The sequence below is a fragment of the Felis catus genome, chromosome D1 (assembly GCF_018350175.1).
Source record: "Felis catus isolate Fca126 chromosome D1, F.catus_Fca126_mat1.0, whole genome shotgun sequence".
Lineage (NCBI taxonomy): Eukaryota > Metazoa > Chordata > Mammalia > Carnivora > Felidae > Felis > Felis catus.
In genome coordinates this window covers 56,922,056-56,947,079 of record NC_058377.1, presented here as the reverse complement: position 1 = coordinate 56,947,079, position 25,024 = coordinate 56,922,056, and the positions used below count along the sequence as shown (strand labels likewise).

Here is a 25,024-nt window from a genome sequence, read left to right as displayed (position 1 = left end):
AGAGGAAACAGACCACCTTCTGGTTAATCAGGAGGGCAATGCTTTGATCTAGGTTGCACATTATTTTGGAGAATGTAAAAAAAAAATATTTTTCATACATAATCAGTTTTCTGGGAAAGTCATCTTACATTCATCAGCGTTTTTCTTTTGTGTTAATACAGCACATTATCATGTAGAACTTTGAATCTTCCTCACATATATCCCCACTCCTCCCATGTGTTCTTTTGGAACAGACAGTGGGTAAGTTATGGAAAGTGAAGTGACTTCAGGGAGACCCAGTAGAGCAGGAGATGAGAACTGAATAAGAACCAGGTCTGGGGTTGGGGTAGGATTCCAGCTGAAGTGGTTGGTGTTGCCAAAAAGAATATGGGATAACTTTACCTGAGGAGCAGACCAGGGGTCATGGGATCTAGTGATGTCTGAGAGGGAAAAGAAGTTTGGCAACTTCCCCAAGACCATAATACTGGTAAATGGCAGAGCGGGAAGGAGAAAGCTCTTTGGCAGTTTCCAAAAGGGGTGCAGGAACCAGGTTGGAGTTCGGGCCACAGAAAACAGAAGAAAACACCTGACCCAGTCACAGGTCCTGTCCACCATTCCAGGGAAGCAGGGAGAGAATTTACTGGTCTGTGTCTTACTGGGAGCTAATGAGACAGAAATGAAAGCACATCCAGGATCTGTCACAAAAGACCTTTAATGGTCTCTTATTTATGGTTCTTTTGTTCATTTGTCCTGTTAGAGTTGAATAAACTGTAATAACTTATCTGACGTTATAAGGAATGCCACAGGTACAACAGATAAACCTGGCAGGTGGCCCAGGAATGAGGGTGTAACAAAATAATCACTTAACAGAGGAGCCACAGACCTGGAGACCTGTCCCCGCTACCTGTCACTCCCTGCATCCAGGATCCACACAGTCACTGTGCCAGGCTCAATGCTGGCTCCCATTGGGTAGGAAGAGACACGTCTCCCATAGTGTCTGTGGCTAGACCTTAACACCAAGCAGAGATGCCCCAGGAAGATGGTACATCCCATAATCATTCCCCCAAGCAGTCTGCTGATCTGCAGTGTAAGCCGTGACCACACCCCAAGTTTGTGCAGATCCCCTCTCATATGATACTACCTATCATGCCCACCTATGACCCTTCCTTGCAGTAATCCCTGTGAGGAAGGTGGAGCCTGGCACTAGCCCCATCTTACACATGGGGAGACTGAGGTCAGTGGGGTTCCAAGGGCATGCTTAGACTGAACATAGAACACTTTCTCCCATGCCACATGGTTGGCTATGCCCTGACCTTCACATTTTCCCCATAGAATTCCCTCAGCAGTGGGCCCAGACAGGATTCTGTGTCAAGGGCTGGTCCAGGTCTCACCAGTGTACCCACCCCTTAGCCCTGGTCGTGGGCCCAAGCAGAGAGGCAGGCTGGCAGAGAAAGAATATGGGAGACTGTGGGTGGGAGACCAGCATCTCTTCAGTCACCTTTCTGTTGCCCACACACTTGCTTGTCCACAGATGTGGGAGTGGAATCCTACTAGAATTGCTCAAGGGAAACTTGCTGCTTTAAAAGTCTCTGGAGGGGCATGCTCTCACAGGAGGGACTTCTGTCATGAAGCCCTCCCTCAGCATTTGTTTTGTAAAAAATCTGGACATCCATCCATCTGGCTGTATGTAAAGAGGAACCTGAGTCTAGTTTCTCCTTCTCCCACCATGTGGCCTGGGGCAGGGAGTTGGGGTGCTGACACGAGTCATGGGGTGGGGGCTGGGCCGAAGTCCTTGTTCCGCAGTCCCTCACACTGCACGGGCTGATATCAAGGTAAGACTCACCCTCACTGAGCACCAGGCCCCTGCCCAAATTAAACTCAGGCCAGAGCTTCAGGGTGGGTGAGCAACAAAACCATCAAATGTGTACACACACGTGTGTGTGTGTGTGTGTGTTTGTGCGTGTGTGTGTGTGTGAGCAAATGCTTGGGCCTGGGTCTGTGACCCAAGTTCCAATACAAAGACACTTTGTATTGGAATGCTAGAGCCATTCCAACATGAAGAGCAAGAATAGAACCTATGCTTGCTGGTTGAAGATCAAACCTTAGAATGGTGGTTTGAAGAAGTTTTCCTTCACAAGTTTGAAGGTGAAACCTCAATAGGCAAGACAGATAAAAGCAGAGTTGTCCTGGTGGAAGTGGGGATGGGGGGAGAGCTGGAGATCTAGCCTTTGCCTCCACCCCCCATCTTCCCACCTTAGCAGCCCCTGACAAAGCTCTGTGAAACCCAGGGGTTCCACAGCACCTGGTTTGAAAACCACTGTGTCAGAGTGTCTGTAGATCATGGGTCCTGGGGACCTGTGCTTTGATTTCTCTTTCAGAGTGAGGAGTTGGGAGAGAGTCCTGCGGGCAGGGGAGGGGGGATGCTCCCCCTTCAATGGGCCTTTGAAGCCACTGTGCAGGGACACTGCAGGGGAGTGGGAGAGGTGGGGATCCTGCCCCACAGGTAGGCCATTTCAGTCCTGGAGGGAGGACAGAAGCGATGGACCTGCCTGGACAAGAATGGCAAAATGCCAAGCTCAGTGCAGGCATATGCATGAGGGTCAGGGGGGTCTGTTTTGGTCCCTGCTGACTTTAAAAACATCAGAACAGATATAGGCCTTTGCCCACGAGACCCAATAACAGTTCAAGATTGGGGCCAATGCCTTCCTCTGGGATGGGTGGAGGATGTCTGGTCCCCAGTCACTGGCAGGAGAGAAGCTGCCTTTGTGGGATACTGGAGCCACTGGGTACAGGTCATCAGGGCTCAGCTCTCAGGGAAAGAGGCTTGGGTTTTCCTTGGGCCCAAATCCCTCCTAAGTGTCACCGAGCATTGGCAGCTGTGTCTGATGCTGGAGAAGGCCTTCTACTTTGAAGGGCAACTTCTATTCCACCTCACCCTTGGGGTTCTTAGATGGAATAGTGGTTCAGCCCTCCCTGGGCCTGGGGGTTAGGGGCTCTCCCTAACCTGGGATCAGAGCCAAGGCTTCCTGGCCTCTGTGGGATCTGAAAGATAGGAGGTGTGGGTGGCACCAGGCCTGGGACGGTCCAGATGTCCCCCCAGCTCAATCACTGATATCCATGGCTGATATCCCTTCTGTCAGGATCTCTGGGACCACTATCTGTGGGCGAGGCATTCCTGAATAGCGTCTGGATTTTTCTTTCAGCTGAGGCACCAAAGCCAAACTGACTGCACTCATTCTGGCTGACATCTGCCTAAGTGAGAAGGGGGCAAGAGATGAAGACTGCTGGGAGGAGGACTCTGCCCACAGTGACCTTCCCTCGTGACTCTGGGTTGCTCCCCTGCAGTGGCAGTGCCACGGCCTGTGCAGCCATTTGCAACTTCCAGAGCTGACTTCCATCTCCTCTGGGCCTCCCAATTCCTTAAGTCAGGTGGGGAAGGGATTACGATCTTAGTTTACAGTTAGGGACACGGGGCCCAAGAGGTCAAGTGACTTGCTCAAGGCTACTCAGCTGGTTGGTGACAGTTGGGCAGGAGGCACTGTGGACTTCCAGGCCAGCCTGCTTTTCATGGCACCATGTGGGGCCCAGCTTATTAGCAATACACCCAGCTGAACCAGCCCCTGGTGGGGCCACTCTCACCTGTCTGCGCCTTGAGGCTGAGGCGGCCCATGGAGTCCAGCCAAATAACTCAGTCCTTATCTTCATGGGGACTGAACTCTTCTCACAGTTGTAGTGCTGAGGACGCCCCACTGGCCCTCTGCCTGTAGATTTTTCACCTGGGGCCATGCTCTTTCCTCCTGCCCAGATTGCTATGTATATGCCATCCACAAGACCCACTGGAAGGTACCAGTGTGGAGCTGTGTGGTCAGCATAGAGCCCAAATGTGTGTACAGAAAGAGCCAATACCATGGGCTGGCGCCTGGGGCCCAGTGGGGCTCCTACACCCCCAATTTCACTCCAAGGTCTCACCTGATTCCAGACAGGCTAAACTCCAGATGGAGAGGGGCCCTGCATAGAAGGACTCGGTCGTGGTTGGGGGCTGCAGGTGGAGTGGGGTCTGGAGTGGAAGCTTTGAAAGATGATCTGGGTCTTTCTCCCAAGAAGAGGCCTGGGAGAAACACTCTGGCCTGGGCATGGCACCTGGGCTGGGCAGGTGGGGCTGAACTCCAGTCTATGCGCCATTCACAAAGTTTTGCATTCTAACATGGGCTGAATCTACCTGGAAGGGGCACTGCTTCTAATTCACAGCAAGGCACCATACGAACTAGCAGCAGCCAAGGAGCCCTGAAAGCACTGGCTCCTATGACCTATTCCCACTATAACTTTCACCTGACCATGAGCTTTCTGAGGACAGTGGCTGGGACTGGCCTATCTCTGTGTGTCGAGTGCCCAGCACTGAGCAGAAGTCATCAGCCAAGAGCGGTGAAGCCAAATTCAAATGAACTTGACCACTGCCCTTCTGCAGCCCTGGGCCCAAAGGGTGAGTGTGATACTTCCCACAGCTGGAGAAATTTCCATTAAAATACTGGGATAAAGCCCAAAGGGTGAGTGTGATATTGAGGTGAAGAAGCTCAAGTAACCAGGCTGACAAATCTTTCATGTGTGTAGGTGAGGGATAGAGGAAGAGGTTTGTAGGGGAGTAGTCAATCACCTCAAAACCTAAAGGGTCTCGTATCAGCCTCAAAGGTTCCAGAGGAAGACACTGGAGAGCATATGCTTGGCCCATGCTGTTCCAGCCCTTCATCAACTCTTCAGCTGTCCAATGAGGTGCGGACTGCCAGCAAGGTCTGGTAGAGGCTGGATGCCTGGGGCATCCACAGCTAGGACCCCAGGGATGGCCAGGAGAGTAGAGCTGCCCCAAGCTGACTTGGTCCTGACCTGGGGCAGGGAGTCCCTAGCCTCAGATCCTCATGAGATTCAGAAGCGGAAGGGCTGAGGTGCAGTGCCAGGCCTGTGAACTGGGTAATCTCGCCATGGATAATGGTTACGCAGCCCACCCCAGGAGGGGCTGGACAGTTTGAGACCCAACTTGCATAATAAAAGTTTGTTGTCTCCTTTTTCAGGCAAGCATGGGACAGAGATAAAAGGGAGCAGGGATGGAGGAGAGATCCCCTTGCCCTGCTAAGCAATGTATTTGCTTGGGTATAAGGTAAACCTCAGGGGGTCTGCCATCCACAGGGAGCTGTGAGGCACCAGAAGCCCTGTCATAAGCAAATCCGAGCTTGGCCTTCTGTAATACTCAGGCCCTAGGGCCAAGCAGCTCATGCTAGCTATGGCCACAGCTTGACATCAGATGACCCTCCAGAGGCCCAAGAAGGGCCCTTCTCAGGCCTGGGGAGGGGGTGGCTAGAAGCTTTTCAGGGCCCCACTACCAATGAATCACCTCTGGCGGCAGACAAACGAGAGTCAGTGGTCTGGCTCTGGTTCCACCTACCATACCAGAAGCTCTAAGGTTTACAGATTCTTAGAGGCCAGAGCTGGGAGGTCCCTTTGTGATTATCTGGTCAAACCCCAGGTGAAGAACTCAGGCCCAGAGAAGGAAAGGAACTTGCCCAAGGTCACACAGTAAGTGGGCCTTAAAGGTCAGACGAGAACGAATACCTTTTAACACTTTCTACCTCATCATCTGCCCACTCTATTGCTTAAAGATACCCCAGGTCTCAATCACACAAAACACCAGCCAATGAGTAGTGAGTATCCATGACACTGGGAACTGGCGGAGGGTCATCAGCTCCCTAAGGAAACGAAGGGTTCTTTGCTACCTGGCAGTCCCCTTCCTTTCAGGTGAGGGCATCTTGGTGGGCCATGCCACCTTCTGCGAAGAAGCCCCTTTGACTGTGGGCATAGTGGCCTTGAGCGCTCTCTCCCAGCCTGCAGGGCCAGCCCAGCCCGGATGAACCGCAAGGGAAAGCCGGAGGATACCGGTGTCCCCAGCCCTATCTGGACCGCCAGCCTTAGTTCCTGAGGGATCACCGATTGCTCTTACGTCTGCAAAGGAGGGAACAGAGCAGATTCTCATCTTCTTGTTCCGACCCCATCTCTCAGAGCCACCCTTCGGGAAACCTCCCCAGGAGCTTGGGCTCACTCTACCTCCGGTTGGTGCTTTCTGAAGACCCCTCCCTTATTTCTCTGTGCATGTGTACAGACAGGACACACACATAAGATACAAGGTGGCTAGGATGTTACATCCTGACAGTACTGAAATAGATGGGCTAGTTCACACAGCTTGCCTTAGACTGAGTAACTGCTGGTGAGAAAGCCAGTCTGGTGGCTTTTCTCTACTCCTGGGGTCTGCAAACCGTCACCACAGACACAGAGGGTCACTGTCAGACACAGAGGCATGTAGGGTGGGGACGGAGGGGTGGATGCAGAGAGCTGTTTCGTGGGTCTCAACTGCCTGAAGGCAGTAAGAATCTATCCACAGGTGTGCCCCTGCCAGCCAGAAGAGGGTGGCCCTCAGCATAGTCATCTTTTAGCTGCCAGAACTGTGTTAGCCACCTAGGACCGTGGGCACCCTCTCACACGTCTTGAGCCCTCAACCTCACCCCTCCAAGCCCTATGCCCCACACTCCCTGTTCTGCTCCCCATCCCAAGTCAAATTCCAAGGCCAGAGCCAGGATGGCCTTTCTGGGGGGGGTCAGCAGGAAAAGAGAGGGGCTGGAGGGGTGCCCCGCGACAGGGGTGAGAGGGGTGAAGGTGGCCCATGTGACCCTTGTTGGCATGGTGATGTGGGGCCAATCCTGAGGCCAGAGGTTCACCACCGTGACCTGGAAGAACACTGGGCCCCCTGGTAGAAACTAGAAGAACAAAGGGGAGGGGGGAACGAGAACAGGAAGAAGACGAATAAGCATCTTAGTGCAGGAGAGCAGACCCGGAGCTGCCCGGAGGGAGGGCTGGCCCCAGTCTATCTGTCGTTGAGCTGTGGAGAACCAGTACCATCCTCCTCTTCCTCCTTGTCGTCCTTCATGCCTTTCAGTCTCTGGCGGGCAAAGTCCTCAAACACGATGTCATCATCGCTGGTGGAAAAGACAAGGAAAACGGGACGTGTTTGCATGGCAGGGAGGGTAGGCTTATCCAGAGGGTCAGACGGGACTCAGAGGCTGGCCCCTAGGGTTGCCCTTGGGCAGAAAGGCCTGCCAGGCTGGCACATCTAGATGCCCTCCAGTGACAGTGGGACTGGTCGTATCTGGACTCCAGCTAGTCGTGGAAATACCAAAGGGAGGCGTGGGTTTGACTTTCCTGCCTGAGGGCTGGGAAGTGACCCAGTTCTTAAGGATTTGGGGATGCGAGGCGGATATCAAATGGGGATGGAGGTGCAGTGTGGCCGGGCTGGGGCCAGAGGAAGAACTTATTCCCACTGTGAGATGCCGGGCCCAGTAGTTTCATAGCCTATGCTGAATCCCTCAGAACAGGCCCAAGAAACCCCACCACCCATCCAAAGAACTACCCTCAGGAAGCATTCCTGTATCTGCACAGGATGGTGTGGGCTTGGCTTAGTGGAAGAAAAAACCACAAGAGCCCTTTCTCCAGGGAGCTGTCAGCTCACGCTCTATCCTGAGGGATCTTGGATAGGATGGGGTCTGGGGGTAGTCAATCTAAATAGTGGGGCAGAGGGAAGGGTGGGTGGGGAAAGGAGGTGCCTGAATGGGGTTTCTGGACTGAGGACCGCTTTTAACAACAGTGAGTTCTGTTCTATCACATAACATGTACACTTAGGCCCACCCAAGCCCCCCGCCCCACAGAACTCAGCCAGCCGCATGAGGTGTCCTCATGGGGTGGCTTGAGACACCACATCCCAAATATCCCCTGGGGGACAAGGAAAGGGTGAATTTGGAGCTGGAGAGAGAAAGCTGCTTGGCTCTGGAGGTGGTTCATCATGTCGGCCTAGGTCCTCCCCCTCGGGCCACTGTCCGGTGAGGCGATGGCCTTTGACCGCAGGGAAATCCGCATCGGTCCTCAGGAGGCAGAAGCAACAAGAGCCCCAGAACCTTCCCCACCCCGCAGCCTGATTCCACCGGCTGGGCGCTGGCAGGGCAGGAGAGCCCCAGCCCAGGGCCGCGAACCGAACCAGCCCTGTGAGAGCCGAGCAGGCGCTGTGGACGGACGAACGGATTGACGGACGGACGTGCAAGGACGAGGGAGGAAGACAGACCCCACCAAGGCAGGAGGAAGAGGAACAGGCACGGAGGGTCCTTCAAGTCACATGCAGGCAAGCGGGTTGCTGAAGAGGCGAGCAGAGGCGGCTCTCAGCAGACGGGGTTAGATCAGCTGTTCCTCAGAGGTTAATAAGCATATATGCAAATGATCCCATCGCCCCGCCCACCACCCAAGGCCCGCCCCCCCGGACGTCTGCAGGCAGGGTTTGGCTTACTTTGTGTCAAGTTCTATGAGATTGGTATCTACTGGCGCCTCGTTCTCTGGAACTAAACACAGGGTGGGCGGGCGCCCGTGGGTTAGTAGTGAGTGGGCACAGGGGCAGGTGGGTACAGCTCCCCACTCCAGGGCAAAGGGGAGGGCTACGGAAGAAGGGAAGTGGGGAAGAAGCGTTGCTCCTTTATCTCAAAAACACCCCCAAATCATCCTAAAGGCAGGAAGGAAGGTCCAGGAGGGTCCAAGGAGGCCCGGGAGGCCCCTTGTAGTTCTAGAAGAACAGAAAAACCTCTGGACCCTACTCCTTTGGCATGTCTCCTACATGACTTAGATTCTTTTCTTAAGTACAGGGCTTTCACGAAGTGTTACGACAACCCTTTTTTTTTTTTTTTTCCTCACAATTTCACATCTCTGAACTTGGGGTATGTTTTACAACCGATGGCATTTGATACTTTAATTGTGAGAACATTTTTCTTTCTTTGTGGTACATACTATAGAGTTGTCTCTTTCAACTCAAACAGCCTTTGATTTAAGGAAATATGACCAATCTGGTCATTGACCCTTCCACTCCCAGCCTGCCTCTCCATGGACAAAGGAGTCAGACCTCTTCGTCTCTTGGGGGAGTCAGATGCAAACAGAGGAGTGTGGGCCTCGCAACAGATCCTGGGGAGCTGTGGAAAAAGGTAACCCAGGCCTGAAGGCTAACCCAGAGTGAGATGGGATGATGGGGAAACACAGCACTGGTGGAGAATGGGGTCAGCAACCTGCAAATTCCCACTCCAGTGACCCACAGATCCTGCTCACCTTCACGATGTGGGGGTTCCTCTTTGGGCTTGGGGTGCATTAGGGTGAAGGGCAGTTCCACGGCCACATCACTGAAACAGAGACCCAGACCCAGTGAGCCTTGAGCCCAGTCTCGGGCTGTAAGACTCAATGCCCTATCAATGCCCTATTTTATGGTCAGAGGAGGTAGGTCTCAGCTAAGGCAGGAAATCTGCTCAGGCCCCAGTTCTGCCACTCTCTGAGCTTTACTCTCTCTAGGAGGTGAATTAGAAGCCCTTTTCTGCTGGCTCAAAAAAAAAAAAATGGAAACCTCCCCTTTTCCTGAGAAGGATCCTTGGATTCTCATGAGCTGGGAGGAGGCACAGGGGTGGGGAAAGGACTGCCCAGAGCATTGTGCACATTGGTCCCTGGGTGCTCCCAGAGGTGTCCTGGGACTATGCAGGCCTCAAATCACCACAGCCAGCCCAGCCTTCCCTAACACAACCCTTCCTGCCGACTCAGTCCCACCTCCCAACATCTCCATGAGACTCTTATAAAAGTGCTCCTGTGGTCTTAGCCCCCCACATCTGGATGATGCACTGCTGAGGTCAATTAATCAAATTCAAGTTGTATTGGCCCAGGCCCCAGGGCTATCTACACTGTGCATAGAGCCTTGAAGCCCTGTAGGGGCGGAGGGACTGGGTGGTAGGGAAGAGCAGGGGGAGGTGCCACCAACACCCAGTGTTTCTGACCAGGACCTCCCTCCCCTTGGCCCTGATGAACAGAATAGTAACAAGAGCAGACACATGGTGCTAACTCTGTGCTAAGGACTATTCTAGAGTAGCTCCTTTAATCTCCACAACAACCCCATTAGTATAGCATATATACAGACTAGGAAACCGAGGCACAAGGAGGAAAAATAATACTGCACAAGGCCACACAGGTATTAATGGGAAGTGACAAGATTCTGACTCCATAATTGACATCCTTGCCCAATGAGTGATAACTGCTCAGAATTGAGGTGGTGATTCCTATCCATCCTCTGCTCTCCACTCCTACAGAAAGAGCCATGAAAGCTTCTCCTCTCAGCTTGGGATGTTGTCACCTTGGAGGCCCTGCCAACAGTGAGCACCTTCAGGCACAGCCTCATCTCACTGACCTTGCTGCCCAGAGCCCAGCTGGTGGGGAGGAAGGGAGAGTGGAACAGAGTGGGCAGGGACACTGGCTGTGCAACCAGAAAGGTCTGTTCCCAGCCCCAGCACTGTCCGGGAGGGACACTTTTACATCTTCAAGTCTCACTGAGCTCATCTGGAAAATGGGGAGAGCAATGCTTACCTTTGAGAACCATTAGAACTTCTAGCAGATGATATAGGTAAAAGGTTTGACTGAACTGTGACACTGGTACCTGCCAGAATCATTACTTCCCCTCAGTGGGAACATGGGCAATTCATAGGCTATTACAATAGTCTGGCTTTTCTTTCTTTTCTTTTCTTTTCTTTTCTTTTCTTTTCTCTTTTCTTTTCTTTCTTTTCTTTCTTTTTTTTTTCAATGCAAAGGGGATTGCTTTTCCAGATTCACTTGGAAGAGTGAACTATCAGAATGGAAGAATGAGTTTGCCAACCTTCATTAAAGCCATACAGGATGTGGGTGGAAGAATCTAGACATTAACTCCAGCAGGCCTTGAGTGATCAAGGGCAGGGGATGTGTCTGATTCCTCCGTGGGATCTCAGCATGTAGCACAAAGCTGAGCACAAACCTGGGTTCAGAAAATCTTTGCTGAATTGTACTGAACTGAATTGAATTAAGTTCACTTCTCCAAATAGATGATTTCTTGGGATGAACAATACTGCCATCTTGTGACAGGAGGAGGCAAAAACACTGCATGTGGAGCATGTGCAGTTTGGGGAATGCGCACGGATCCAGCTGGCTACAAGGAGAGCAGATCTTCCCAGGACCTCTCGTTAGCAGCGCATGGCCAGCAGTTAATTCCCATTAGTGTACAAGTTTGGAAGCCACGAAACCCGCATTTCTCCAAAATGCCAGACTTTTACGGGGCTATTCCCCAGATCAACGAAGCTGACCTTGCTGTCTGCAGAGGTTTTTATCTCTTGGGTGGAATGGAAGAACAGGGCAAGGTTTTTAAAGGAGAAACTGCATCTCCCTCGTCCCTTTGGGGAGGGTTCTAGTCCCAGCACATGACTGAGTCTGGCAATCGAAAGTGACTGCTAAGATTCCTTCCAACCCAGTGCCCTGCACTTCTGGATCTCTGGGCCCTCCAGGAAGGTGGGTCGATCAGGTTGAAGGGAGGGACTTTACCTGGATGCAAGATCTCCCAACAGGCTGGGTGGGTCAGAGGAGGCGGGAGAAGTGGTCAGGAGAGAGTTCAGAGAGGAAGAAAACAGAAAGTACGTTCATTCATCACCTTGCTGCCCACAGGGGTAGGGAAGACCCTGAGAGGCACTCCCACCCACCACTGCATGGCTGTAACCTCAGTCAGAGATACACAGAAACGGCATTAGCCTTGCCTGGGGGACTGAAATCCAGGCTCAGCTCAGCCGAATCTCCTGACAGGAGGCCTCACTAAGCCCGAGGATCCTCTTCTGCAAAGGAGACAAAAAAACTGACCCCTGTGCTGCCCTCCCTGGGGAGGCCTCTCTGATGGCAGAAGAAATCAATCTGGGATTCACCGAGGATTCCTCAAGGAAGAGCTTGAGGCAGACTGTGGATCCTGCAAGAGCCACAGGGCACAGGACTTGGGGTTTGCAGTTCTGAGATGTCCTGTAATATGTGGGCACATTCTAGTAATAAAGGGGATTCGATGTCTAATGGCATTAGCATTCAAATCTTTTCATAGACATTTATGAACAAGAAAAAAAATCCCTGTGACAAATTAGAAATCCTAATTCTAGGTTTCTAACAACATGCAGGCCCATTCTGTGGGGAAAAGTTGTGTCTGAGCCTCCACTAGACTGTGCTCCGGGGCAGGGAATATGTCTGGTCTACTGCAGTGACCCCAGCACCCAGCCTACAACCTGAGATTAGGGGAGGAGATTTCAGGAAATGTGTGGAGAATGGTTTGGGCCTCTGTTTCCCCACCTGTCAAATGGGAGTCAGAACATCCCTAATCCAGCTCTGGGATTCTGAGCCCCTTTAGCCATGTCCTCAGCAGATCAGCATGTGCGTGAGCAGGGGTGGGTGCTGTGCCCCAACATGTGATGAGGGGACAGAACCCTCTGGAGATCCCACAGCACAGACTCTGAGGAATCTTCCCCCACACAACAACCCCATGTGCCCAGACAGGGATAGGGAAGAGGAGGAGGGGGAGGAGGAAGAGAGAAACATGGAGAGGGCAGGCAAGGGATTGAAAGTCTCTGAAGTAGGAGAGGGAAAGGGGGCAGAAGAGGAGGAAAAGGAACATGAAGGGGGAAGAGAAAAAACAGGAAGTCCTCCAGCTCGGTTTACCCTCTTGGTGGCTGCAGCTAAAAGGTCCGACAAACAGGCAGAATGGGGCAGTGGGCTGTGGGTGGTCAGGGATGCCCCCCTCTGCGCTTAGAGTCTTGGGCTGGGCTAGAACACTTACCCGCCCCGAGATACCACCAGCTTCACTTTCACCTTGTAGGAAACAATGATGCCCAGGATCTCCCGGTTGGCGCCTTCCCTCAACCTGCAAGGTGACATAGGGAAGCAGGTTCATGGAGGATGGCTGGGTAGATGAGACAAGGTAGGGTAGGGTGCAGTGGGGGCAGCAGCCATCCATCCCTCTCCTGGGTCATTCAGCCACCGTGTGCAAACAGAGCTCTGTATATGAGAAAGGTAAGCTTTGCCCTGAGCGGGTAGGAACCTAGAGCCCTGGGTCCCACATCTGGTTGTGAAATTCACTCCCTGTGCACACCTGGCAAGCCCCTTTCCTCCCTGGGCCTGACTCCCAGCAGCGCGGTAGGTTCTTTCTACCCTTAGATAGACGGAGTCTGCTTCTCTCACTGTTCAGCAACCCGTGGGGCACAAAGGGCTCGCCAGGCAGGGAATTCAGAGAGAAAAAGGGAGGTTGGCAAGGCAGTGGGGCGGAGGTAGCGGGGAAGACCCTGAAGGAGGTGGCCCCTCAAGTCTGGAAGTCTTGAAGTCAGTTAGGATTTGAGCCAGGGTGGAAGAAGGGGAAGAGGGCCAAAGCTTGGAGGTGAGTGGCCAGCACGTGCATGTGAGCAACTGTGTGGCTGGAGCACAGGGTCTGTACCGGGAGTCACGGGCAGGGCTGCTGCAGAGGCAGGCCAAAGCCCCACTGAAGGGCCGGACCTCGGCAGATAGGGCAAGCTGAGTTCTCCACACCCCAGGTCTCCATTAAAGCAGGTAGCCTCAGAGTCAGTGATGACCATGAGGCAAGAGTGATCATATGGCCCTGGGATCCCTGCCTTTGAGGGCCACACTTCCATGTGGTCTTGCCCAGCTCACTGTCCACATCTTCCCAGACTCCCCACCCCTCTTCTGATTCATCCTCTCCTGCTGGATGAATCCAGCCTTACTCTGCCTCAGGGACACACCCCATATGACTGTAGACCCTAGGTCAGGAGCTGCTGCCTCCTGCAGGAAGTCTCTCCAGGTTGCCCTCCCCTAGGCAAGCCAGCAGATCCCAGCACTGACTAAGAGAGCTGGGTCTAGGGGCCCAGCTTGCTCTCTGGTCACCCCTGGATAGGGATGGGAGTAAGGGGACAGCTTCCCTGTAGTTCCAGCTCCTGAGGATGGGCCAGGGACAATGCCTGGGGAGAAGGTAACCACACCATGTACTGGCACTGGTGGGAATAGGTGGGTGTGGACCCACTGGGGGCAGGGAGTAGGGAGGGTGGGTCCTCACAGGGTGCTGGAGGCCAGGTTCGTGTCTTCATGCTTGAGCTTCCCGTCCAAGGCGAGGCCCCGCTTCTCTCGGTTGTTGGCCAGGAAGGGGGTCAGTGTGTAGACCTTGCAGAATGTCGAACTGGGTGCCACTGTGTCACTGGGAAGAAGGGAGGCGGGTGTGGAAATACCGCCCACCCCCCCAAGAGCCAATCCCCAGCCATCGCCCCCAGCCCAGCCAGAACATCTCCAAGATCATATAGTAACATTTAAAACACATTTTTAACTTTCAAAAGTACTGATTGCTATTACATGTAAACACACACACACACACACACACACACACACACGCATGAAAAATTACATGAAATGCACTTGCCTCCCAAAAGGAGGCAGGGCTAGGAAAAAAAAAAAAAAAAACTAAACAGATGTGTCTTCTACTGGGAGCATCTACTTCCTTTAGGTAAGAAAAGATGTTTCACTTGAGATCTCTCCTCTTGACTTAGCTGCTAACAGGTTTGGGACAAGATTCCATGCTGTCCTCAAACCTAAATTTTTTTAAATTAAATATAATTTATTGTCAAATTGGTTTCCATACAACACCCAGTGCTCATTCCGACAGGTGCCCTCCTCAATGCCCATCACCTTTCCCCTCTCCCCCACCCCCCATCAACCCTCAGTTTGTCCTCAGTATTTAAGAGTCTCTTATGGTTTGCCTCCCTCCTTCTCTGTATCTTTTTTTCCCCTTCCCCTCCCCCATGGTCTTCTGTTAAATTACACCTAAATTTTTTAAATATATTCTCTACCCTCCCACACACCCTCCCTTTTACCCAATGAACTGGATTATTCCTTTATCAGACAAAAAATGCTGTGTACCTAGTGCCTTCCCCTCTTTGCTGTGGCTGCCAGGAAGCTCGGAGCAAAGTATCTCCTTCAGTCTAGGTTTCTGGTACAGTGTAGTCATGACCCTAGTCCCCTTAGATTCACTAGCTTTAATTTGGTCATTCTAGTTTAAGTAGGTCTTTCCCTTGACTGTCACATGCATTTTCCTGTAGCTAAATCAAGTGGATGTTTTCTAAAAGGCTGCTGTGAGTGGCAAGAAAATTTGAGGTCCAGCCCTCTACCAGGTGGAAAAGAGCCATCTGCACCTGTAACCGGAGCCAGGACCTCTCATTTCCCACCCAGTCCCACACATCCAAGGCTGGGCTTGTGCTCACTTACTCAGCCTCTTCCATGGCCACAGGGCACTTGTACTGGGCTGTGTTGAAAAGGCAGATGTCCGCATACTGGCGCACTGGGGAGGAAGAGGGAAACAAGCTGGTGTGAGCCAGGGGTGCAGCTCCCAGGCAAGCCAGGCTCCCTTGAGTTGAGGATGTTCAGCCCCAGGAATGGCCAGAATGCACTGGGGGATTCTGCAAGAGACCACCCCCATCTTCTACCTAAGAGGTAGCCCAAACTCACCCATTCCCTTCCATTACCAAACATCTCCCTCAAGGACAGCTTTGCCCAGAACCTAGGGAACCTAAGAGTAGGTGGCTTAAGCAGTAAACTCATTACCTGGCCAATGAGCAGCCTGTGTTACTAGCCTCAAAAGCCTTACCCTTTGGCTTAGAGCAGGCCCTGGGCTTCTCTGCAGGCCAGAAGTTAACAAGGGGAGAAGCTTCAGCTACCCCCAACCCTTGGGTGGATTCCCTCTTGCCTGCCCCCCTGGGCTGGCCCTGTGCCCAGGGTACCCGAGATCTTGATCTTCTTCACTGTCTTGTTGGTGTTGTTGGTGACGTGAACATTAACGCTGATGGGTTCTCCATGGTAATAGATCTGGGAGGGGTAAGAAGGGAGAAGGGTTGGACCAGAGAGTATTAAAGCTCTAGATAGGGAGAGAGAGAAGAGGCCCCACACACATTTCCTAGGGTTCCCCAGACTTTGTCCACTCTGACATTGGCCTCAAGTTCATCAGCCACTTCCCACTGATGCTAAGTCACTGGGCATGTTCAGTTCCTTTGTGGGATTTTTGATTGAATTAGAAGGTGATAGTCCTGGGCTCCAGTCCTGACATGGTCACCAGAAATAATGAGAGCAATAAAACAATAGTAATGAAGGATGAGCGCAGCGTGACCTTGGACCGGTCTAAGCCTCGGCTTCCCCCTCTATTCAATGGAGGGGTTGGACTAAGTGATGTATCAAGTCCCTGCTCACAATGGGTGCCAGGAATTTTAGACACAGGAGGGTCTAAAAGAAGCAGGAGAAAGGTGGGGAAGAGCTGACCTGCTCACTGAGGGAACCGGCTCTTAAGAACTCACTGAAGGACCTCATCTCAAATCATGCCCCCAGCACCTGCCTTTGGCTGTCCCAGAGATGAAAGGGCAGTGTCCACACCTCAAAAGGGGGAAGGGGTGAGGGGAGATGGCCAGAACCCAGGTCCCTTTGGGAGGTACCCTGACTTCTAAAGTCAATCGCACCCTTCAGGCTCATGCCCCACTCTGCCGCTCCTTTGGACCCCCAGAGGCTTCCCCAAATCCCCCAAGGGAGGTCTCAGATTCCCTGAACCCTGTGGCCTTAGGACTGGGGGCGGAAGCTCCTACCCGAGGAGCCCAAGAGGCCATGAAAGACCTGGGATCTGAGGTCCCAGCCCCAGTAGAGCAGCCCCCACCCCCTGCCAAGTCTAAACCCCCTACCTCCTTATCCAGGGAGGCCTCTAGATGCAGGGGCTTGTCCGACATGAGGAACTGCCTGGTGGTCTCAGCTGTGGGCTGGGGGCCAGGCCTCTCCGGGGCATACTGAACCTTCCTGATAACCAGGCGCACGGAATTCCTAATGGAGATGGGCAGAGCGAAAGATAGCCAGAGTCACCTGCCTCCATCCCCTTCCCTTGGGATCCTCCCTTTCCTGCTCAAGAGACTGCCATGGCTCCCCATGGCCTTAGAATCCGTCCAAACCGCAGAGGTTAACACAGGCCACTTGTGTTCAGAGTCGCCACCTGGCCCCACTCCATCCTCCCCCACTGTGTCTGCAGCCACCCCCACTTCCTCACTATCACCCTTGATGGTCTATCTAGTCTTTTCTCTACATCTTCACTTGCACTGAGCCCCTGCCTGCAACACCCTCTTCCCACTTCTGCCCTCATTTGCTTCCTTCTTCAAGGTCCAGCTCAATACCTCTTCTTCCAAGAAGCCTTCCTGGATCAGCTCACTTGATTTCCTGGTCTGAACTCCCACACCATGAAAGTGAACTACCCCATGGAAGCACTTCATGTGGGTCTGTGTCTTGGTAGCCAGCAGGATGGCAAGAAAGGGACTATGTTTTCACTTCCTGCATCCCTTATGTCACCTAATAGCATAAGCTCCTTAAGGACATTTTGTATCTAAAGTGTTCACTGCTGTGTTCTCACCACCTACGACAGTGCCTGCCATCTAACAAACGTCCGCCAAATATCTATTAAATCAAAATACACAGAGGGGCCCCATGAAGAAATGGGGGCTCAGAGAGGTGATGGGCTTTAGTGGGGGGGGGGGTATGGATTCAGTCAGGGGGATGCTGGCCAGTGAAGAGGACAGAGACTCAGTGGGAAGATGGAGGCCCAGAGAAGAGATGGTGCTCAATGAAGGTGACAGGCACTCAGGGAGGAAATGAGGGAGAGCTCAAGAATTGGGAAGGGATGGGACCCAGTGAGGCAGCGTCTGTGGCATGCTGGGTATGCCAGCAGCACCCCCGTTTCTCACCTCCACTCCCTGGAACTGGACAGCCAGGGTTGAGGCCTTAGCTCTCCCTTTATTAGCTGTATGACCTTGAGAAAATTAACCTCTGGGTCTCAGCTTCCTCATCTGGAAAATGGTAATAATAGCCACCCCTACCTCACAGGGTTGCTGTGAGGATTAAATTAGTTCATACACATTCATCACTCTGAATAGTGTCTGGCCCTTAATTGGCCCTTGATAAATGACAGTTGCTATATCATTAGTAACAGCAGTTAGTAGTAGTATGGACATAAAATGTCCCATTGGTGGTGGGGTGAGGGTGGTGGCCTTCAGTGTTGTTCCTCTTCCTTGGTCTGGTGAGGCCCCTTCAAAAACCCACAACCCCCTTTCTTTCCCCTGGTCTCGGGTCTTCAGAAGAAAAGGAAGACAGAAGCCAGGGAGAAGGGTCCCATCTCCCCAAACTCAGGAGTTTCCCAGGCTGAAGATAGAGATGCCTGCAATACACCCTTCGGCCACCAGATGGCAAACACAGCGCATGCCCTAGGAAGCTGCAGCCCCTCCCTCAGCCAGCCTCCGGGAGGAATTGTGCCTGGGGAGGCAGAGCACATCAGAGTCGGGGGCTGAGACCAGCCTCACCAGGAGGCTGGGCAGGGCCTGCCTGGAGGAGGAGCAGGCATGACAGCAGGGCTGGGCAGTCCGGCTCAGAAGTCAGGGCCAGCTGTTTCCGCCTGCCAGCCTAGACTGTCTGCCCAGGGCTGTGCCTGGCTGGGAGAGCACTACCTTCTCTGACACGTGGGCTGACCACCCTCCTCACTTTCCCCGGGGTGGGGGTGGGGGCTTCACTTACTCCACTTCCCTCCCTTGCTTAGAAGCCTCCACTGACCCCACATCCCCCCATCCCCCCACCCACCCCAACTACCACCTGCTGATGGCCTCCCAGGAGAAGAACTGGGAAGTGGGGGTGAGGGGCGGGGGGGGGGGGTGGGTTCCAGGGTGGCTGGGAAAAATCTTGTCCACTGTTAAAAACAATCTGAAATCTTGTGTTTCTTTCCAAAACAAAATAAAAAGCCATGCAGCCTGGCGGGGCAAGACTAGAGGCAGGGAGGAAGATGGAGGAGGCAGGTACAGTGGTGTGAAGGAAAAAATGATGAGGCCTGAGCCAGGGCTACTGAGCCACCTCCCCCAGGAAACCCTCCATGACTTGCCGGCCTTCCAGAGTGCCCTTCTCAGAGTTCCTGAGGCTGGAATGTGTGGCCCCTCCTCTCACACTTCCAGGTATTGTTACTTATCTCTTCTTCAGACTTTGCTGCTCCTGTCTCCCTCCCTCTGCCAGCAGGCAGCCCACACCCGGGAGGGAAGCTGTGCCCTTCTCACCGCTTGTGGATCTTCTCCTCCAGGTTCTCAGCACAGAAGGCTTTGACTTCATAGTCCACACCACAGGCCTGAGGGGAAGGGGCTGCTGACCACAGGGCCTTGGAGCGGGCAGGGTCCCGACAGCACAGCCATCCCACCCTCTCATTTTACAAACAAGGACGCTGGATGGGAACACCAGACTCCCACAGCCTGGCCACCCCTCAGCCTGACTCAGGGGCCCTGTGCTCAGCCCCAGTGCCTTGCCGCCTCCATCTGCGGCGGCCTCCCCCATCTGACCTTCCCGCAGAGCTCTCCCAGCTCCCCCGACACTGGACATCCCAAACTGCCCTCACTGGGCTCCACTCTCCAGACACCTGCCTGGTCTGGGCGGCTGCCCTCACCAAGGCAGCCACCCGGAAATAACAGCGGGTGCCTCAGCCCCCCTGTTTGGGGAGCACGTACTGTGTGCAGACCCTACAGCGCTTCAGTGTCTCACTCCACCCTCCCAACCCCATGAGGAGGTGCATCCTATTGTCTCCATTTTGCAGATGAGGAAACTGGGGCTCAGAGATCTGGGGCCTGTGACACTGGAGGTGTCACTTCTCTCTGAGCCCCAGTTCCCCCACTTGTGAAGCCACAACGAAGGCACCTCCCCCATGTGAGGTTGTGAGGCCGGGTGGTAGTCCAGAGAATATTTTGGGTCTGCTACAGCCAACAAGCCCAGGACAGACTGCACGTAACTGAATGTGGGGGTGAGGATGACACAGTATCAGCCACCCTGTATGAAGGGGCTGCTTATCGGAGGTGGTGTTGAAGTGGCCTAGACACGAGGAGGCTTCCACACAGAGGGTTCCAGCACCTAGCAGAGAGAAAGCCAGGGCCCTGGGGATACAAACGTCCTACACCCAGAGAAATGCTCCGAGAGAGGTGACCCACCTTCCCCGTGTCTTCAGGCCCCGGCTGCAATGTCACAGAGCATGGGAGGTTCGGAGGGATCTGTTAAGGGAACAGACGAGAATAGGTCTCCTGTCACATTCACCACTGACCTCCCCATGTCACCCACCCATCACCCCCACGCACATTCAGCAGATCGGGGGTCCCTAGCAACAGGCCATGTCTCTTCCATCAGACTCGGGGCTCCAGAGGACAGATCATGTCTCCCCCATCAGACCATGACAAGGATGCCCCACATGGGGCCAGAGGCCCCTCCAGTAAAGCCAAGGATTTCAGGGTCTTTCTTTACCTGAAGGGTTTCACCTAGACTATAATAGGTAGAATAATACCCACCCCCCTCCAAAGATGTCCACATCCTAATCCCTAAAACCTGTGACTGTGCTACCTTACATGGCAAAGGGGACTTTACAAATATGGTTAAGTTAAGGATCTTGAGATGGGGAGAGTATCGGGGATTACCCAGGTGTGTCCGATATGGTCACAAGGGACCTTGGCAGGGGAAGCAGGAAGCAAGAGAGCCAGTGTCAGAGTGTCGGGCTGTGAGAAAGACTGGCCGGCTCCTGGTGGCTTTGAAGACAGGGGGGCAGGCTTTGAGCCCAGGAATGTGAGTGGTCTGCAGAAGCTGGAAAAGGCAAGGCCTAGAGCCCCCAAAAGAACGCAGCCCTGCTGACACCTTGATGTCAGCCCAGTGAGACCCATTTTTGATCTCTAACCTCCCAAACTGTAAGACGATAACTTGTGTTTTAATTCCGTGTTTAATTCCCACCAGGCTGGCAGTGGTTTGTCACACGGCTACAGGAAACCAATACATCTACCACGGAGAGGATGACTGTTTTCTCTCTCCTGCTCTAACCTCCCAGCAAGCCAGGATATTTCACTGAATCACAGAATCGGAGTCTGAGAAACAGGAGATTTGAAAATCCAGCATCTGGGAGTCTTTCCATTCAGCAAAGTGGCAGAGCAGGGAAATCACTATGTGCCACCCCTGGTTTGTGAGCTGGGCTGAAGCCGGGCCATGTGGGCAGCTGGTCTGAGGGAGGAGACAGTCTTTGTAATAACTCAGGGGCGAGAAAGGGCTCCTTCTTTCCCTACAGTCTCTCCCCACCCCACTCTCTCCCGCCAATGACCTGGACACAGGAGGGTCCAAGGAGTAGCCCAGAGGTAAGGTGCCGCCCCTGGTGGTGGCCAGAGAAGAGACACTTACCAGGTAGTGTAAGTGACAGTGCCCCAGGTCCCAATGTACACTGAGAAACTGAGTGCCATGGAGCTGCCGCCCCAGCTGCCCCCATGTGCCTGCCCAGAGGGCTGGCGGTCCCTAACCTCAAAGGTGAAAGGGTAGGCGTGCTCGCCCAGCTTCTTGATGAGGCGCTCCTGCAGCCGTGTCAGGGGCTTCTTGTCCTCAGGGGCCGGCGGGAAGGACTGCACGTTGGCCACAAACAGGTCCTTGCGAAAGGTCAGGCCCAGGACATCCAGGTCCTCCCGGCCATAGCGGAAGGCGCAGGTCAGTGTCACATAGACTGTGGGAGCAGGGGGCACTGAGGACGGGCCCAGGAGGGCAGCGAGCAAGCCCCCCAGAGCACCAGCTGAGCCTTGGGATCGGCCCAACTGGAGCTCATAGGTCTGTCCCGAAGCTCCTGTGGGGAGGGCTGTGCTGCCCTTGGGATGGGGGTACTGGCTCCCCCTGGGAGAGCCATTCGGGCCTGGCCCCTGGGAGGAGGTGGGGGCTGACTGCTGGACCAGCTCTGTCCTTCCCTACCCCCCACTCTGGCCAGCGGAAGTGAGGAGGAGCACAGGAGACTGACAGGGTTGGTGAGGGCTGGCACAGGCTGGCAGGACTGGGAGGGTGGGGCCGGGGAAGGGACTGGCTGGAGAGAGCAGAGGGAGGGGGAAATAAGGGCTGGGTGGTATCTGGAAGGCACAGGGTCTTGTCCCAGCCCAACCCCCACCCAGTGTCTCCCTTGGACAAACCCTTCACCTCCCTGGGATTCCATTTTCTCTCCTGTAATGAGACCTTAACTCCTGCCCTGTTGGGCAGCCCCAGCCTTGCAGCAGTCATGATATACTGACGTTGAGAGTGCTCAGGGCACTGAAAAGGTTCTCCCAAAATGGGCCTAAGTGGGCCGCCCCAGGCCAGAGGAGGCCAGGGCACCTGCTCTGATGCTTGTTGGAACTGTAAAGGGAAGAGCCAGGGGGGCTGGGCAGGGAAGGGCCGTAAAATTAGTTGATGTCCTGCCCGGGACTCAGGGAAGCCCTGGGCTAGAAGTCGGTGGGGAACAGGAGGCCCCTTGACGGGCTGGAGGTGGGGACCACCACCTCACCTCTCCTCTCCTTGAGATACTCAGGATCCACCAGGACCACACCATCTGGAAGAAGGACACAGAGTGAGCACACCCTCCCAACTTGACCTCTCACATTCCTGAGCCCCAAACACCACGCCAAACCCAAACCCAACCATCTGTCTGCTGGGTATCATGAGAGAAATGGGGAGGCCTGCACCTAGGGGACAGCACTACCATGTCCCAACCCCTGCCCTCAGGCCGGCCTTACAGATCCAGTTGGTAGCCTGGGGCACGCTACCTCTCTACTTCTTCTCTGTTAATAAGAATGATGATGTGGGTCCGAAACCCCTACAATCAGGTATACTTCAGAATTGAGAGGTTCTGAACCGTGGAAAGGCCCCATGGTACACCTTCCATTTGTTCTGTAATACCCTCTGCAGGATCTGGGGCCCCATGATCAAACGCCTTAACACCTCGGCAGGGAAACATGGATATTTTCATCAAGAGGCTAACGTGTAAAGAGCTCCCTGTGGGTTCAGGTCAGGTTTTGCGTCTAAGTGAATCCCACGTCAAACGTATGAGCAAGTTTAGATTTCCAGAGTTTCTTGGACTTGGGATTTGCAGATCGGGACTTGTGATCCCGTAGGACCAAACTCACAGGGCTCCTGCGAAGACTAAGTGAGTTGATATGTTTAAAGGGTTAGTTGGTGCCTGGTTCATGCGATACCACGGAAAATGTCCCATGGCCTGGCCCTGACCCAGTGGAGTCCAGCTGGACACAAAGGACATTTTCTCTGCACAGAACCCCAAGAAGCCAGAAACTCTGGCTCAGGGGTCACCTCCTGGCCTGGCATTCCTGGTCACGTCTGGTCAAACTTTACTCAACCATACGCATACCCACTGAGCAAGAAAATTCTCTCTCCCCAACTCTAGCCCACTGCCACCCTCCCCCGATGCTGCCTTACAGCAATCTCTCTGGCAATCTCAGAGGCCACATCTGGAAGTGAGTGCCAGAGGGCTCCTGGTCCTATCCTGGTCCTGGGCAGGTCCAAGGGATACCTGGCCAGGAGATGCCCACCCCATTCCAGAACCTGCCGGGCATCTCCCCTCCTCTTACTATGGGTATTCCCTCTGTGCCTGAGCACCAGGGACTCCGTAAACAAATCAGTGGAGAGGGCACTCCCCCAACCAGAGGTATCAGTCAGGGAAGGCTTCTTGGGGGAGGGAAGTGGGAGCCAGGACTTAAAGGTGTCTGGCGTGTAAGAAGCCTTATACTGAGTGGCGGCTGGTATCATCATCGTGAGGCCACCCTGCCTGCTTCTCCCCTCAACCCGCCCACACTTTCCCCTCACATGGTCCTCACTGAAGGGAACGGGGCTGCTCGGTAAATGTGGTCAATGTTTGCCAACTGACACAGGAAACCGCTTACACCGTGTTCTTGACACTAGGCCCCTCTGGAGACCTGAGAGCTATTCCTAGGTGGCTCTAACAAACCCTCTCTAGAAGCGGCCGGATCGGCCCCACCTTCCCCCGCCTTCCTCCCTGGCCTCTGCAGGGACTCACCGACAGGGTCCACGAGGTCGATGTGGTCCACAAAGTCCCGCTTTCCCAGATACACAGTGAGCTGGGGAAGATAAGCACGGGGGGTGTCAGCAGCTGTGGGCCTGGGGGACACATCCTGAAAAGCCACTGGCCCTTGCTCTGGAGGAGAACCTGGGAGCTGCCTGTGAAACTCCTACACCCATCCATCCTTAACACACATTAAAGTCCTAACTGGACCTGGACCCGAGCTCCAGCCCTAATATCAACAAACCCTTGTACAATTTTGAAAGTACCTGCTTATCCTAAACCCCTATGAAGAAGTTGTCAGTGTTCCTGGTTTATAGATGAGAACACTGAGGACGGCACACCAGACGCACCAGCCCCCTTGATGGTCTGTGGCCTGCAGCCTCGCAAGCTCCAGACCCTTCTCCTCTCCTTAGGCCAGACCAGTCGTCCTAAAATGCAAATCTAATGATGCCACTCCCGTCTGAAAACCCTCTAATGGCTCCCAGGGCCCAGAGGTAAGATGACAAATGGGTTTCATTCCAAATGCCAACTCTGATAGATGGGGGCTGCCTGGGCCTCTGGGTGGAGAAGGACTCCAAGGCGGAATCCTGGCTCAGCAGGAAAGGGTGAGCAGTGACTGGCGATGTCTGCTGTGGGCACGAAGGGAGACATGGGAGCATGCGTGGTACTATCTGCCAGCCCAGGAGTCCGGGCTCCTGAGCCCTACAACCTGTCCCACCTTGGCTCCCGCTCCCCCTGCCTCCCTCCTGGCACTCAGATTCAACTGCTGTTCATTCCCCCACACGCCCTGTGAGTTACGTTCATGCCTACGATGCCCTTTTTCACCCTGTCTTGCCTGGAAGACAAGGCATCCCTTTTAGAGAAGCCATCCCTGACTGCCCAGGCTGGGTCCCGTAGCCCCTGGGCATCACTTTATCCCACACCTGCCATTTCCTATTGAAATGACCGGTTTCTGTGCCTGCCTCCCCCATCTGACCGTGAGTGGCACGGGGTGTGCCTTATTTGTCTTGGAACACCCTAGCCCAGTCCCCGCCGGCTTGGCCTGCACCCGACAAGGAATGATGTCAGTAATATCTACACGCTGAACCGAAAGGAAAGCAGGATGGAGCCTGCAGCCTGTGGGAAGAAAGAAAGCAGGACAGACCCTGGGAGCTGCCCTGGATAACTAGGTGATGGCAGGGTTCAGTAGAGAGGCTGCAGGCACCTCTCACACCAGGGGAATCAGTGCCCCCGAGGCCC

At 53.9% G+C, this 25,024-nt stretch overlaps 1 protein-coding gene across 9 annotated transcripts in view; it reads right to left on the bottom strand.

Moving 5' to 3' along the window:
• Window positions 1–673: 673 nt before the first annotated feature.
• The window catches only part of ARRB1 (arrestin beta 1), a 76,044-nt gene continuing 51,693 nt past the window's right edge, over window positions 674–25,024 (bottom strand). For 4 of the 9 annotated variants that reach the window (XM_023239428.2, XM_023239426.2, XM_006936922.4 and 1 more), the window contains 14 exons: window positions 23,780–23,840; window positions 22,256–22,300; window positions 21,258–21,454; window positions 19,920–19,979; window positions 19,005–19,072; window positions 16,611–16,746; window positions 15,669–15,753; window positions 15,157–15,229; window positions 13,958–14,095; window positions 12,692–12,775; window positions 11,428–11,451; window positions 9,154–9,224; window positions 8,351–8,402; window positions 674–6,995 (listed from right to left, as the gene is read on the bottom strand). In XM_023239428.2, the coding sequence (XP_023095196.1) occupies window positions 6,884–6,995; window positions 8,351–8,402; window positions 9,154–9,224; window positions 11,428–11,451; window positions 12,692–12,775; window positions 13,958–14,095; window positions 15,157–15,229; window positions 15,669–15,753; window positions 16,611–16,746; window positions 19,005–19,072; window positions 19,920–19,979; window positions 21,258–21,454; window positions 22,256–22,300; window positions 23,780–23,840 (1,206 nt within the window). In that variant the 3' untranslated portion in view covers window positions 674–6,883. Of the gene's footprint in view, window positions 6,996–8,131; window positions 8,201–8,350; window positions 8,403–9,153; window positions 9,225–11,427; window positions 11,452–12,691; window positions 12,776–13,957; window positions 14,096–15,156; window positions 15,230–15,668; window positions 15,754–16,610; window positions 16,747–19,004; window positions 19,073–19,919; window positions 19,980–21,257; window positions 21,455–22,255; window positions 22,301–23,779; window positions 23,841–25,024 lie in introns of all 9 variants that reach the window. The other 5 variants (XM_045038719.1, XM_045038720.1, XM_019811810.3 and 2 more) reach the window with 3 other exon arrangements.